General features: G+C 35.4%; 1 protein-coding gene across 1 annotated transcript in view; it reads left to right on the top strand.

The window, feature by feature from the left end:
• The window catches only part of LOC141553744 (guanylate cyclase 2G-like), a 43778-nt gene extending 33019 nt beyond the window's left edge, over window positions 1-10759 (top strand). The window contains exons 10-13 of the mRNA XM_074285234.1: window positions 3391-3489; window positions 4826-4917; window positions 5946-6047; window positions 10242-10759. Of these exons, the coding sequence (XP_074141335.1) occupies window positions 3391-3489; window positions 4826-4917; window positions 5946-6047; window positions 10242-10292 (344 nt within the window). The 3' untranslated portion in view covers window positions 10293-10759. The remainder of the gene's footprint in view (window positions 1-3390; window positions 3490-4825; window positions 4918-5945; window positions 6048-10241) is intronic.
• Window positions 10760-13504: the final 2745 nt, after the last annotated feature.

Raw genomic sequence — 13504 nt, 5'->3', positions numbered from 1 at the left:
ATCCCCCAAATCACCTTCTCAGCTCTTTTTTCCACTTTTTTCTTTAGCTCATGTTCTTTTCCTATTCACTCTTCCACAAAAATTAGAAGCTGAAAATGACTGTGTCCAAAACATATTATATTATCTAATCACAACCAAAATTTTACAGCCTATCACTCCTTTTGATCTTCAGTAATCAACTATCTCACATTGAGCAATAGCAGTTTTGAATCTTTTCTTCTTCTCTTCAATCCCTTAATCCCCCTAATCCTTTTCAATAGATGACCTCACTTTAAACTTTACTGAGAAAATGGAAGCCATCAATTATGAAGGCCTATTTTTATTCCATACTCTACATTTCAAAATTCCACTCTCATCACTCTTCCTCTTTTCATCTAACCTAATCTCTGAGGAAAAAGATGTCTTTTTGCTAAGACTAACTTCCTTGCCAAAACTCCACCTTCTTCCAATTACCTCCATTTTTATCCTCAAACCTGTCCCCTTCAAAATCCCAGAAGTTTGTCTCATTTATCATTTCTTTATTCTTTCTCACTTTCTTTATCTATCTACTTTATCTTTCTACTCTCTCTATATCTATCTACTTTCAGTTTCTGGAACAAACCCCCCTAAAATTTAACTTCTTAACTAACAAATTTCTAGAAAAGATCTTCCATACATGTTATTTTAGTTCCTCACCACTAACTCCATTCTTAACCCATTTCACATTTGATGTTGCTCTCTGAAATGCTATCAATGATCTCTCAACAGTTAAAATCTTTTAAATTATTAACATTAATTTTACATCTTTCAATATTATTATATACTTGCTCCTTCACCAAGTCTTTTGCCTACATTTCTAAGCCTTCCCCCCCCCCAGTCTCCTTTGCTGTATCATTATCCATTTCCTATTTCCTAAACTATTCCACCTTTAGAGATTCTCACTGATACCTCTAAGAAACTGTAGTGTATGCAGCAACAATGTTTTGGTTAAAATTGCCTTGGCAGATGGGCTAAACAAGGTTGAAGGTAAGCCACAGACCTGAAACTCATCAGTGATTTAGAGGGATGTGAACTCTAAGCATGTAAAGACTTAACCTAGTGGAATGGATAGATGAAAACAATTTGTTCCATGGCCATGAAGACTGCTAAAGCAGGCTCTGTGAAAGGCTTAGAACTTGGTCATAAAAGGTGACAAGATCATTCACAGTATCCTGGGATCATCTTGAATTTTGTCCTACCACTGGATGCCAATGACTCTGAAAGAGAGATGATGATGACTTTGTGAAACTCTGTCTCATTTATATTCAATTCATAAACAAATCAAGATACCCATGATGCCATTTGTTCTCTTTAAAAATGAAGGATGTACAACATCATTATCCATCTTCTGTGTCCTAAGGCTCAGGAATTCACCAAAATTTTGTCCTGGGGTCCCTTATCTCTCTATTTTTTCTTTCTCTTAGTGACCCCACTTGCTCCCATAAATTCAATTATCAGTGTTACAGAAATGATTCATACTTGGAACATCTCAGCAGCAATGCAAACTCAATATGTCCAAAATGATCTTCATAATTTCTTTCTCTAAAGTGATCCTATAAAATGAAGTCTTTTCCTTTAAACTTCTCTATTTCCATCCTTCTACTCAACTCTGGTTATAACCTGAGACTCAGGTCCAGATTCCCTGGAACATCCCTTTATCTTTACTCCAACCATTTTCTGTACTACTGCAACACAAATATCTTCCCCTACTGCTTAGTTTTGGAAAGTTTGGGATAATTGACTGCTCCATTTTCCACTCAAGATTTTTGGGATAAAACTCTCTTCTATGACTACTATTTCATTATGTTTTGTATCTCTCATTAGAATGTATGCTCTGGAGAATATTCTTAGGTATTTGCATGCCCAATGCTTAGCATTGTGTTTGGCACACAGTAAGCTTAATAAGTGCTTTTCATTTATTTTATAGTATATCAATTGCCAAATCCTATCAGTTTCATCTCTATAGCATCTCAGATTCTATCTCATTCTTAATCTAGGTTATGCATCACCTCTCACTCTAACAACTGCAAAAATCTCTTATTTTGTTTCACTGTTTTCTCTCTCCATCACTTGAGTCCATCTTCCATAGGACCACCAAATTTATCTTCCTAAGGGTTATTTCACCATGTCTCTCATAAAATCCTTGAATAGGTATCCTCATAGAATAAAGTATAAATGTATCATCCTCTTTTTAAAGACTATAATCTGGATTCATTTTACTTTTCCATCTTATTTCATGTTAGTCTACTTCAGACATACAAATTTAAATGAAAGAGGATTGACTGTGAGTTGTTTCCTGATTTTAGCATTCTATGTTCAGCTTTATGGATACAAATAAACCATTTTTCCATGCATGTGCCACTTCTATCCCTAGGATGATGAATTTAAATAAGAAAGATGTGAGTTCAAATCCTGCCTGTGCAACCAGAGAAAGATTCCTTAATCTTTTTTAGCCTCTGCTTCCTTTTCTGGGAAATGGAGATGATACTGTCAGGGATACCTGTTTTACAAAGTTTTTGTTGTGGTGGTATTCAAGGCACATAATTATTTTAAGTGATTTACATACTTTTAAATTCTATGTGTGATTATCATTTATTATACTTATTATTCAAGACTCAACTTAATTCTTCCAGGAGTACTTTGTCATATTCATTTATCTGTGTATATTTCCTTATATGCCATCAGGATATAAGTCCTTAGGTGAAGGAATTAACCCCTTTTTGGTTTTGAATCCTCATGACTACTAAAATGTCTTGAATATACTGGGACTAAAAATGTGTTTGAAATGAATTGAATTCTTTCTTCTCTACTATGCTGCCTTACATAAGTATTCAGAGTCTCAATACTTTCAGTATTTGTAAAAATGGAAATATGCACTTTAAGAGTTTTGTGAGGATCAAATGAGAACATGTATAACAGATTATAATTTAAGATTTGGAAGAGACTTTTGAGATCATTTATCCCAATCTTCTTGTTTTCAACAAGAAGAAACTATTGTCCAGAGAGGATTCCACTTGCTCTACATCATATAGATGGTAATTGGCAAAGCCAGAATTTGAACCAAGACTTTAAAAACAAAAATTCTTTAGAATTTTAAAGTATGATACAGGTGACTTTTATTATTCTTGTTGTTGTTATTATTATTGCCTTGTATACAACCAGTCAGTTGACAAGCATTTATTATGTATTGTTAATACATTTAGAAATTCTGTTGCTTAAAAATCTCTATTGCTTATTTTCTACTTTGTGCAAGGAAACTGCCATATTTCTTGGACAATTGATTACATTTGTGCACCCCTAGATATTGGAAACTCTGTCTGACATCATATCCTGGCCCTAATTCACCAAGGCTTTTCTTATTCTTTTCTTTAGGTCCTGTAGTTGCTGGTGTTGTGGGGATCACAATGCCCAGGTACTGTCTATTTGGAGATACTGTAAACATGGCATCCAGGATGGAAAGCAACAGCCTCCGTGGGTATTCTTTATATCTGGCTTCTAAGTCTGATAGCCTTTCAGATCTTTGAACTTTAAACAGAGACTATTTTTAGAAGATCCATTTGCATTTTTCTCCCCCCCCCCTTTTTTTTTCCATTGAATAGATAAAGGTCACACGATCCTTATCAAATATCATCTAGCAAATGACTTTCCAGACATCCTAGTGTACAAAGTCTTTTGTACACTTTTAGCAGATAGTCTCTTCCCTCAGAGAGTTTACATTCTAAAGAGACAGTAATCATTATACTGACACATAATGAAAAGAATGAAAAGATTTGGAAAATGAGAAGTTGAACTAGATCTCTGAGAACTCTTCTGGAATGAACATACTGGGATTCCAGACATTTATGACAGAAAACTCCAAGGAACAACAAATTATGTTATTCTCCTGGGATTTTGTTAATCAAAATTGCTTTGAATGAGTAGTCAATTTATCAACCAGAAAAAAAGAAAATTACTTAGAAATTTGGACCAGACAGAATTTAGATTGTGATTATTTAAAATACATAAATATATGTACATATAAATATGCACCCACAAAATACATATATTTACACATATACATATATGCCAGGATACTGTCTTTTGAAATTTTTAAAAAGAGTATGTTTCATTTTTTAAAACTCTCTCTACTCATTAGGAATCCATATCCTTGAAGCCAAAAGGCAATTCATGGTACCTCTTCTCCAAGCCTGTCATTTTTTAGATAAGAAAATAAGTTGAGAGAGAAGACGTGTGCAAGTAGGGCTAGAACTAAGACCAGAACCCCTAACTCTTTTCTATTCCAGTGCTTTTCCAACATGAAAACAAATCATCCTTCCCCTTCCCCATTACCTCATTGTTTGTAGATTTTACCCAAGCAAATCCAAACTCCAGGCTTTGACCTACCTCTTTCCCTTGTAAGTAAAATGTTTGTAGAGTAGGTTCTCAATGTGTATGCAACATATTGGTGATTCAGAAATAAGTTCATTTGCACTTCTGGTTACCAGAGATAATCATGAATAATACATGCAGACTTTGGCTCAGTAGCTGGTCAGCCTTTCTTCCTATTGAAATCTGAGGAGGTTCATTAATTTCCATTCTGAAAAGGGAAACCTATTTGCAATGCCAGTGTGGCCCTTCTATTTCTGTATTGACCAGATGAGGATGAGGATGAGGGGATGGGGATGGGTTATAAGTTCTGCCTCTGTCAGGGATGCTGCATTGTGATTTGCTTTATAATAGGCCATATAAATCTGGGACCTCTTGGAAAAAGACCTCATCCATAGAAAAGTCATTATCACAACTATAACTATCTCCTCTTTTGTTATAGCTCTTCGGATTCATGTTTCTCAGACTACTGCCAGTGCCCTGATGTCAATAGGGGGGTATGACCTACAAGAACGAGGGACCATTAAAGTAAAGGTAATGATGGAGGGCACCAACCTAGTTCATCTTTGTAACATGCCTGCTATTAATCAAAAAACTGGCTCTTTGCTCTAATACATGGAGACCCGTGGACTGTCCTTTTCACCTCCATTAGCTCTCTTTCTTGAGCAATGAGGAGGATATATTTCCCTAGGTTGTATTAACATTAAAGTCAGGTTTAGGAATTTCCTAATTTTTTAAGTTAAAAAATTTTTAGTATAGACATGTACATTCATTTTTTAAAATGCATTTCTGTATGTCATATTGGGAGAGAAAAATCAAAACAAAATCTAAAAAACAAATGAGGAAAACAATACAGAGAGAAAAAAGATCAAAATAGTATGCATGTAGTCTCCTTACTTCTGTCTCTGGATGCGGATGGCATTTTCCATCCCAAGTTTATTGGAATTGTGTTGGATCACTGAATTGCTGAGAAGAATCAAGTCTATCATTGTTGATCATCATACAAAATTGCTGTTACTGTGTACTATGTATTCCTGGGTCTGCTTCAAACAAGATTAAGGGACTTGCCCAGGTTATACAACTAATAAATTTCTGAGACTGGATTTGAACTCAGTTCCTGATTCTTGGTCCAGCATTCTATCCACTCTGCTACTTAGATGACTCAATAATAATAATTGTTAGAATTTACATATTTCTTTAAGATTTGCAAAATTCTATACATGTTATCTCATTTGATCTTCACAATCACCTTTGAGGTGACTACTATAATTATTCTCATTTTACAGATAAGGAAAGTGGGAAAGAGGTAGATCAAGTAAGTGACTTGCCCTATGTCATATAGTTAGTAAGTGTCTGAGGCAAGATTTGAACTTTGGTCTTCCTGACGCCATTATATTCACTGTTATTTAGTTGTATTCCCTGAAGTGAGATGCTATCTGTCCTTTTTTCCATACCATGAGGCACTAGAACTCAGAAATATCATGGATTATAGTCTTCAGAGTTGTCTGACTCATTGAAAATGTGGACATTGGAACTAAGCTTCTAGCTATGGATTTCCACAGGGCAAAGGAGAACAAACTACCTATTGGCTAAAAGGAAAAACTGGTCTTGCCATCTCCCTGCCAGAATTCAATGAAGAGAATGAGTTCCAGAAACCTGCAGGGGTAAGTCTCCTTCCCTAAGAGATCCCAGTATGGCTCTCTTTGTTGACATCAGCATGAAAACACAGATATGACACTCACTGGACAAAGGTTTTCCACATTTTTTTTGTATCCTGAGCTCCTTTGGAAGCTATAGTGGCTTTCTCAGAATGATATTTTTGTTAAATGCATGCTTGATGTCAGTTAAACATTATTAAATATAAACATTAAATTTTTCTCCTTCCAAGTTCATGGCCCTCTATGAAATCTATCCATGGTCAGTAGGTTAAGAAGTCTTGATTTAAACATAATGAGTTTCTTCCTTTTAGGCAGATCCCATCTGTCTAGTCTCCCTTTCTCAACTCTACTTGAAATCCCAATTGCACAGAGCTCATTTGGATTGGGGCATGTGGTATAGAGGATTCTAAATGCTTTTCTTTGGGGACAAAAGGAGGACTATTGCTCCAAACCCTATATGTTTTCAATCTCTCTTTGCCAATCAGCTTCCTCAGGAACCCAAGGTTTCTAGTTCATTAGCTCAGAAATTATACTGATTGGTAACTTCACACTGGAAGAGGAGAAAGGGAAAGAACAGAACAATTTCTTTCTTTTCCTGATAGAGAAAAAAAATGTCTATAATAATCATGATTGTGTTTTCATGGATGCTAGTCTCTTAAACTCATAGACTTTGTTTCCCTTATCTGTTGATTAGTCCTCAATTTCCAATTCAGAAAAATTTTCAACACATTCAGCGGCACCAAATACCTTAATGGGCATGTTCTCATCTGAAAACTAAAGGGGAAAAACTAGTATAAAGCTGAAAAGATCAATAGTCATTATAGACAAACCTTGTTTTATAACTATTCACAGAGACTGAAGGTTTTGTTTGTTTGTTTGTTTTTTAAAAATTAAAGGATTTTTGGGAACCCTGCATAGATTGTATAGACTCCATTTTTCCAATAGCATGCACTCACATCAGATCCTTGTCACGTTTTGGTAATTCTCACAATATTTCAAACTTTTTCATTTTTATTATATCTGATATGGAGATATGTGATCAATGATCTTTGATATTTCTCTTGTCATTGATTTGGGGGAGCCTGAACCACACCCATACAAGATAGTCAACTTAATCAATAAGTGCTGTACGTGTTCTGATTGCTCCATCCACTTGCTGTTCCATCTCTTTCCCTTTCTTCTGGACTTCCCTATTCCATAAGACACTACAACATTGAAATTGGGCCAATTAATAATTTTACAATGGACTTGTAAGTGTTCAAGTGAAAAAAAGTCAACAAATGCTGCAAATTTCTGTATTGCCTTATTTTAAGAAATGCCACAACTATCTCAACTTTCAGCAACCATCACCCTGATCAGTCAGCAGCTGTCAACATTTCACCTTCAAAAAGTTTATGATTTGCTGAAGGCTCAGGTGATGATTAGCATTTTTTTTTTTGGTGATAAACCATTTCAAAATTAAAGTATATACCTTGTTTTTTAGATGTAATACTATTACGTACATACTAGACTACAGTAAAGTGTGAATATAACTTTTATATGCACTAGAAAACAAAAAAAAAAAACAAGTGACATGTTTTTATTGCAATATTCACTTCACTGTGGTGGTCTGGAACTGAACCCACAATATATATGCTTGTATATGAGAATACATATTAAGAACCTCTTTCTTTCTTTTTTTTTTTTTTATGAGGTTAAGTGGGTTCTGGGGTTAAGTGACTTGCCCAGGGTCACACAGCTAGAAAGTGTTCTGTTCTTTCCCTTTCTCTTCTTCCAGTGTGAGGTTACCAATCAGTGTAATTTCTGAGCTAATGAACTAGAAACCTTGGGTTCCTGAGGAAGCTGATTTGAACTTGGGTCCTCCTGAATTCAGGGCTGGTGCTCTATCCACTGCACTACCTAGCTGCCCCCAAGAACCTCTTTCTTTCTTTACTATTGACCTTAATCAATCAATCAATCATTGTTTATTATGTGCTAGGCTCTGGAGATACAAGTACAAAGAATATAATGATCCTTACTTTCAAGAAGCCTACATTAAAATATAAATATAAAGAGAAAAAATAAAAATAATAAGAAGACATTAAATAAAAAATAATTTGAGAGAGAGGGCACTAGAAACAAGGGATCAGATAAGGCTTCATAGAGAAGATGATGAGTGAATTATATCTTAAAGGAACAAAGGAATTCTGTGAGGTAGAAATAAAAAAGTGATTCATTTCAGGTGTGAGGATAACTAGGGCAAAGACCCAGAAATGAGAAATAGAATATGTGATGAACAGAGAAAAAGTCCATTTGGTTAGATTTCTGAATATATATATAGACTAAAGAACAAGGAAGTTGGAAAGATAGGTTGGAGACAGATTTAAATAAAATATTTTATTCTAGAGGCAATAGATTGCTACTGGAGTTTTTTTCTGAGTGGGGAACTGACATGGTCAACATTTTCCCTTCCAAAATTTATTCTAGATTCTTACTTTTTTTCCCTTGGCTTTTTCTACTCATGAGACAAAGAAAATAGCCATTTCCTAAAATCTTACCCTACTAGTACCACCTCCATCCAACTTCACGAGAATCACCATGAGTAATCACCTTTCAACACTGTGAATATTTTTCTTTTTATTAAAAGGAATAATATTCTTTGCCATGTTCCTTCTAGCTGTGAGTATAACAGATTTATTAAGGCATAGTATATTTATTTATTTTCAGTTTATTGCCTATCGTTCCCCTGCTCCCACCTCACCCCAAACATTCTATATTTCACTGTTGCTGAATGTGATTGAAATACTGCATGTGGTGGAACCAATTTTTGCTTTTAAGCCTTATGAGATTCAGGTCTTGAAATCAAATATGAGTAGAAAGTTTATTTCTTCTGGACACAGAGACATACTTAGAGAGGGAGATCTTTGAACTTATGTGCAGGAAAATATATTAAACAAATGATGATGAGTATATCTTTGGTCTCAATTTTTACAAAAAGAATGACTGGGATTCTTCCTTTGGGTATGTTTTATCTCATGGAATCTGATGTTGAATTTAGAATTTTTAAAGAGATACTGGAACTAAAAGTACTACAAATAAATCTACTTTCCACGAATACTCTGCCTTTCTTCTAGTCTTGAAGGCAAGAGGGTTGGGTTATGTGATACAATCCTCCAGAACCATATGTAAGCATATAATAAATACTTGCTGACAAATTCCTCCTTCTTTTTCCCTCCCTCTCCCTTTTTCTCCCTTCCTCTTCCCCTATTCTTCCTTTCCTCCCCCCTCTCTGTTTCTTTCTCCTTCTCCCTCTCCTTCTCTCTCTTTTTCTCCCTCTTCTTCCCTCTCCCTCTCCCCCCTTTCTCTCCCTCCATTTTTATCCCTTGCTCTCCTTCTTCCTCTCCTTCCCTTTGTCTCCCTCTTCCTCCTCTCTCTCCCTCCTTCTTCCTCTCTCTCCCTCTCCTCTTTCTCTTTCCCTCTCTCTTGTTCTCTCTTATTTTCTCTCTCTCTCTCTCTCTCTCTCTCTCTCTCTCTCTCTCTCTCTCTCTCTCTCTCTCTCTTTCTCTGTCTCAGTCTTTCTATCTCTCTTTCTCTCTCTCATAACTAATAGTCTGCTTGACATCTCTACTTAGAAGACCCATAGATATCTCAAACTCAACCTTTCAAAGATAAAATTAATTGACTTTCCTTAAAGACCCCTCCCCCCTCAAATTGCTACTTTTGTAGAGGGCACCACCAATTTTTAGTATAAAAAGATGATGAGTATCAGGACCTAAAGTGAATCTCAGCTTTGCCACTTTTGTTATCTGTGTGTCTTTGGGCCAATCTTCTCTGGATCTTAATTTCTTCATTTGCAAATAAAAGGGCTGAACCTCTAAGGTCTCACCATTTAGCATCTTTTCCTTCACTTTTTACTTCCTAAAATCCCTTATTTCATTCAAGACAGTTCAGGTGCCTCTTTTTTCTGCTATGTTCAGTTAGTAGCTCTCTCATCCCTCAGGAAATTCTTTGTACATAGTTTTCATTCATTAATTTTATGAAGAATTCCTTCCTTTAGGTCAAGGGTTGTTTTGTGTATGTTCTCTATCCAATATAATAATGTTTAATAAACATTTCTTGAATGAATTGGATGAATGAATCCCAGGTTTCTATGACCATTCTGTCCTATAGAAGTCAATCCATGAGTCTTTGTTAATAATCTCCCCCTTTTCATTTTTACAGGAGCTTCTTCTTACCAAGGATCCTCAAGAGAAGAACACAGAATCCACATAAACAAAGTTTGGAAGGAGACATTTGTGAGAAGATGCCTTCTCTCCTTCATCAGCCATGGAGAGGGACACAGCTCTCACTCAGTTTCTTTCACTCTGCATCATAAAAATAGATTTTTAGAACTGGTAGAATACTTGGTGAACTTCATTGTTTTCAGCAGTTAAAGGCTGCAAATTCCCCATAATGATTCTTAGTACTCTCTGTCCAATTTTAGCTAGTTTTTTTTTTTTTTTTGCTTAGGAAATCATGATATGGTGAGTAGAATGGTGGATTAGGACACAGTAGATCCAGATTCAAACTCCAGGCCTACCACTATCTGATTAAATTGTTCCCTTTTTCTGGTTCTCTATTTCCTTGACCTTAAGATTAGAGTTTGGCTAGAGTATTTGAACTCTAAGTTCTCTTTCAGGTCTAATATTCTATGGTTCTGCTATTTCAAAATTCATAAGAATAAGGACATATATGAAAATATCAACTAGACAATCCAAATTTTATATGTAATATATATATATATATATATATACATATACACACACACATATACACAGATATATATATGTACATATGCATTTTTGTTTACAACATATTATACATGTGTGTATGTATATTTGTATGATTTGGGATCTAGAGACTGCATGTTTGAATCCTAATTCTACTGCTTGCTACAAGTATAGGTAAAAAATTTTATTTCTTTGGGACTCCACTTTCTCCTCTGTAAAATGAAAATTGGACTGGATGTCATCTCATCTTCCTTCAAGTTCTAAATCTATTAAACCATGATCTCATGCCTGTATATACAAATTAATTAATTAAATTATATGTTAAGCCAGTTTCTAAACAATGTCTTGTAGCTTATAACTAACATTTGAACTGTTCAGTAAAGCAAGATTTCTTAGGCTCATCCAAGTTGATTGTAATACCTCCCATTGCTCAGCAGTCATTTCTAGAAGGAAGCAGCTGGTGGGTTAAAGATTTCAGCAATGGGAAGGTCAGAGATTCTGCATCTCTGGAGGTTATATTGCTTCTGCATAGAGTCCCTGCCCAGGAACAGCCCATTCTGGTTTCAGGGATCTTGTTTGCCCTTTTTTCCCTCACAACAAAGATTTTCTCATTTACTTAAATAGTACTAGAGAGATGGGTAAAACTACTGAGACAAAATAATCAGTTAACAGTCAATAAACATTTATTAAGAGAATACTATGTGATAAGTGCTAGACATACAAATATGGAGAAGACAGTACCTCCCCTCAAGGAGCTCACAATCTAATGGGGGGAAGACAACAAAAAGAAACCAAACCGTGTAGGGGAGAGAAGAAACCCAATTCCTGAATGTGAAGGAAAAAATCAGAGATGGTGAAATTGGGCCATTTCCTTAAATGCAAGTTCTGGGAGGAGCTTAACACTCTTCAATCAGAGGGAGAGTTCTCACAAGCAAAGGCTATTGATATGGTATGAGTTCCAGAGAAGAATTAAAACATCTTATAGTTTCCCAATAAGCTACTATCCAACCTCTGCCTAAAAACTTTCAATGAACAGGAACCTGCTACTTCCAAGGCAGTCTATTTCATTTTAGAATGGAATCATACGATAGTATGATATGAATTGCTTACTTTATATCAAACCTCACTTTGCTTCTCTACAATTTCTATTGATTGCTTTTAGTTTTGCCCTCTGGGTTCAAACAGAACAAGTCTAAGATAGCCTGTAAGTCTTCTGTTTTCCAGACTAATTCTTAATTTGCACCACTGAAGCTGGTATAGTGTAGTTCCCTATTCTTTCACCATTCTGTTTAAGGATCTATGGGTCTGCTTCAATTTGTCTATATTCATTTTCTCTTTTTAAAAGATAACATTTTGTTTTTGCCCAATTATATGTAAAGATAATTTTTAACATTCATTGTTTTTAAATTTTGAGTTTTAAATTTTCTCTCTCCTTCCCTTACTTCTCTCATCTATGAGATTGTAATGCAGTTTGATATACGTTAAACATGTATGTGCATTCCCAAATAATCTCTCTCTGCCCCACAGTTGAACACAGTACAACCCACTAGATGTGATCTGATCAAGATAACTACTCTCCTTGTTGCTGGGAGATTTGTTACTTCAATCACATTATCAAGAGCCAAACAATCCATTGACAGATCCTTTATTACCTCTTTCTAAATATCTCACTCAATATAATCCTGTCTCAGTCCCAAATAGCTTTGTAGTTGTTCAGTTGTATTTGACTCTTGGTGACCCAGTAGAGTTTTTTTTTTTGGCAAAGACACTGGAATGGTTTGCCATTTCTTTCTCTAGTTCATTTTTACAGATGAGGAAACTGAGATAAACTGGGTTAAGTGACTTGCCCAGGGTCACACAGCTAGTAAATGTCTGAGGGTGATTTGAACTCAGGTCTTCTTGGTGCCAGGCCTGGCACTGTCCCACCTAGTTACATATAACTTACAACTCTCTAAATACAACTTTCTAAATAACAAACCCCTTTATATTCTTAGTGTTCCAATTTTTACAGAGGTGAGTCCCCTAATACCATTAAGAATCCACTCTGGAAACATCTATAATCAACCTGCCAATAGCCAGCTTCCATCAGGAGAAGAGAATTATAGAGTTGGAAGGGCATTAAGTCAATCACATTCATTTTACAGATGAGGAAAATGAGATTCAGAAAATTTAAGTGAGTTGCCCAGGGTCCCACAGTTAATGAGTGTCTGAGAGACACTTTGAAACTATATCTTCATTATTCCAATTGAATTCCATTGCTGCCTCCAACTGCCCTATTGAGAGTGGTTTCTAATTCACTTAAGTTCTGACTACCCTAAAACACATTAAATAGTAATGAAATTTAAACAAGACTAGTACAAGATAAAAAGGAGAACAATTGAGATGAAAGTGAAAACCTCAGTTATGTTATTTAGTATCTGTGAAAGCTACAGCAAGTCATGGTACCTAGGGCTCTCAGCTTCTTCCTCTGGAAATGAAGAAACTAAAGTTTAGATGATTTGAAGTATTTTCTAGCTCTTAAAAACTCCATTTTATCTGATCCTATCCAATCTTATCTTTCCTAGTCCATCTATTGATCAATAAGCATATGCAAACAAACAAACAAGAATTTATTAGGGACCTACTATGTGCTGGGCACTGATGTTTTCTGGGAATACGAAGGCAAAAATAAAACATGTCTGCATGGAAGGAACTATGGTTGTATGGACCCCTAAG

Source organism: Sminthopsis crassicaudata, chromosome 2 (genome assembly GCF_048593235.1).
Source record: "Sminthopsis crassicaudata isolate SCR6 chromosome 2, ASM4859323v1, whole genome shotgun sequence".
NCBI classification, from domain to species: domain Eukaryota; kingdom Metazoa; phylum Chordata; class Mammalia; order Dasyuromorphia; family Dasyuridae; genus Sminthopsis; species Sminthopsis crassicaudata.
The sequence above is the reverse complement of the archived record's forward strand: the minus strand, read 5'-3'. Positions and strand labels throughout refer to the sequence as shown.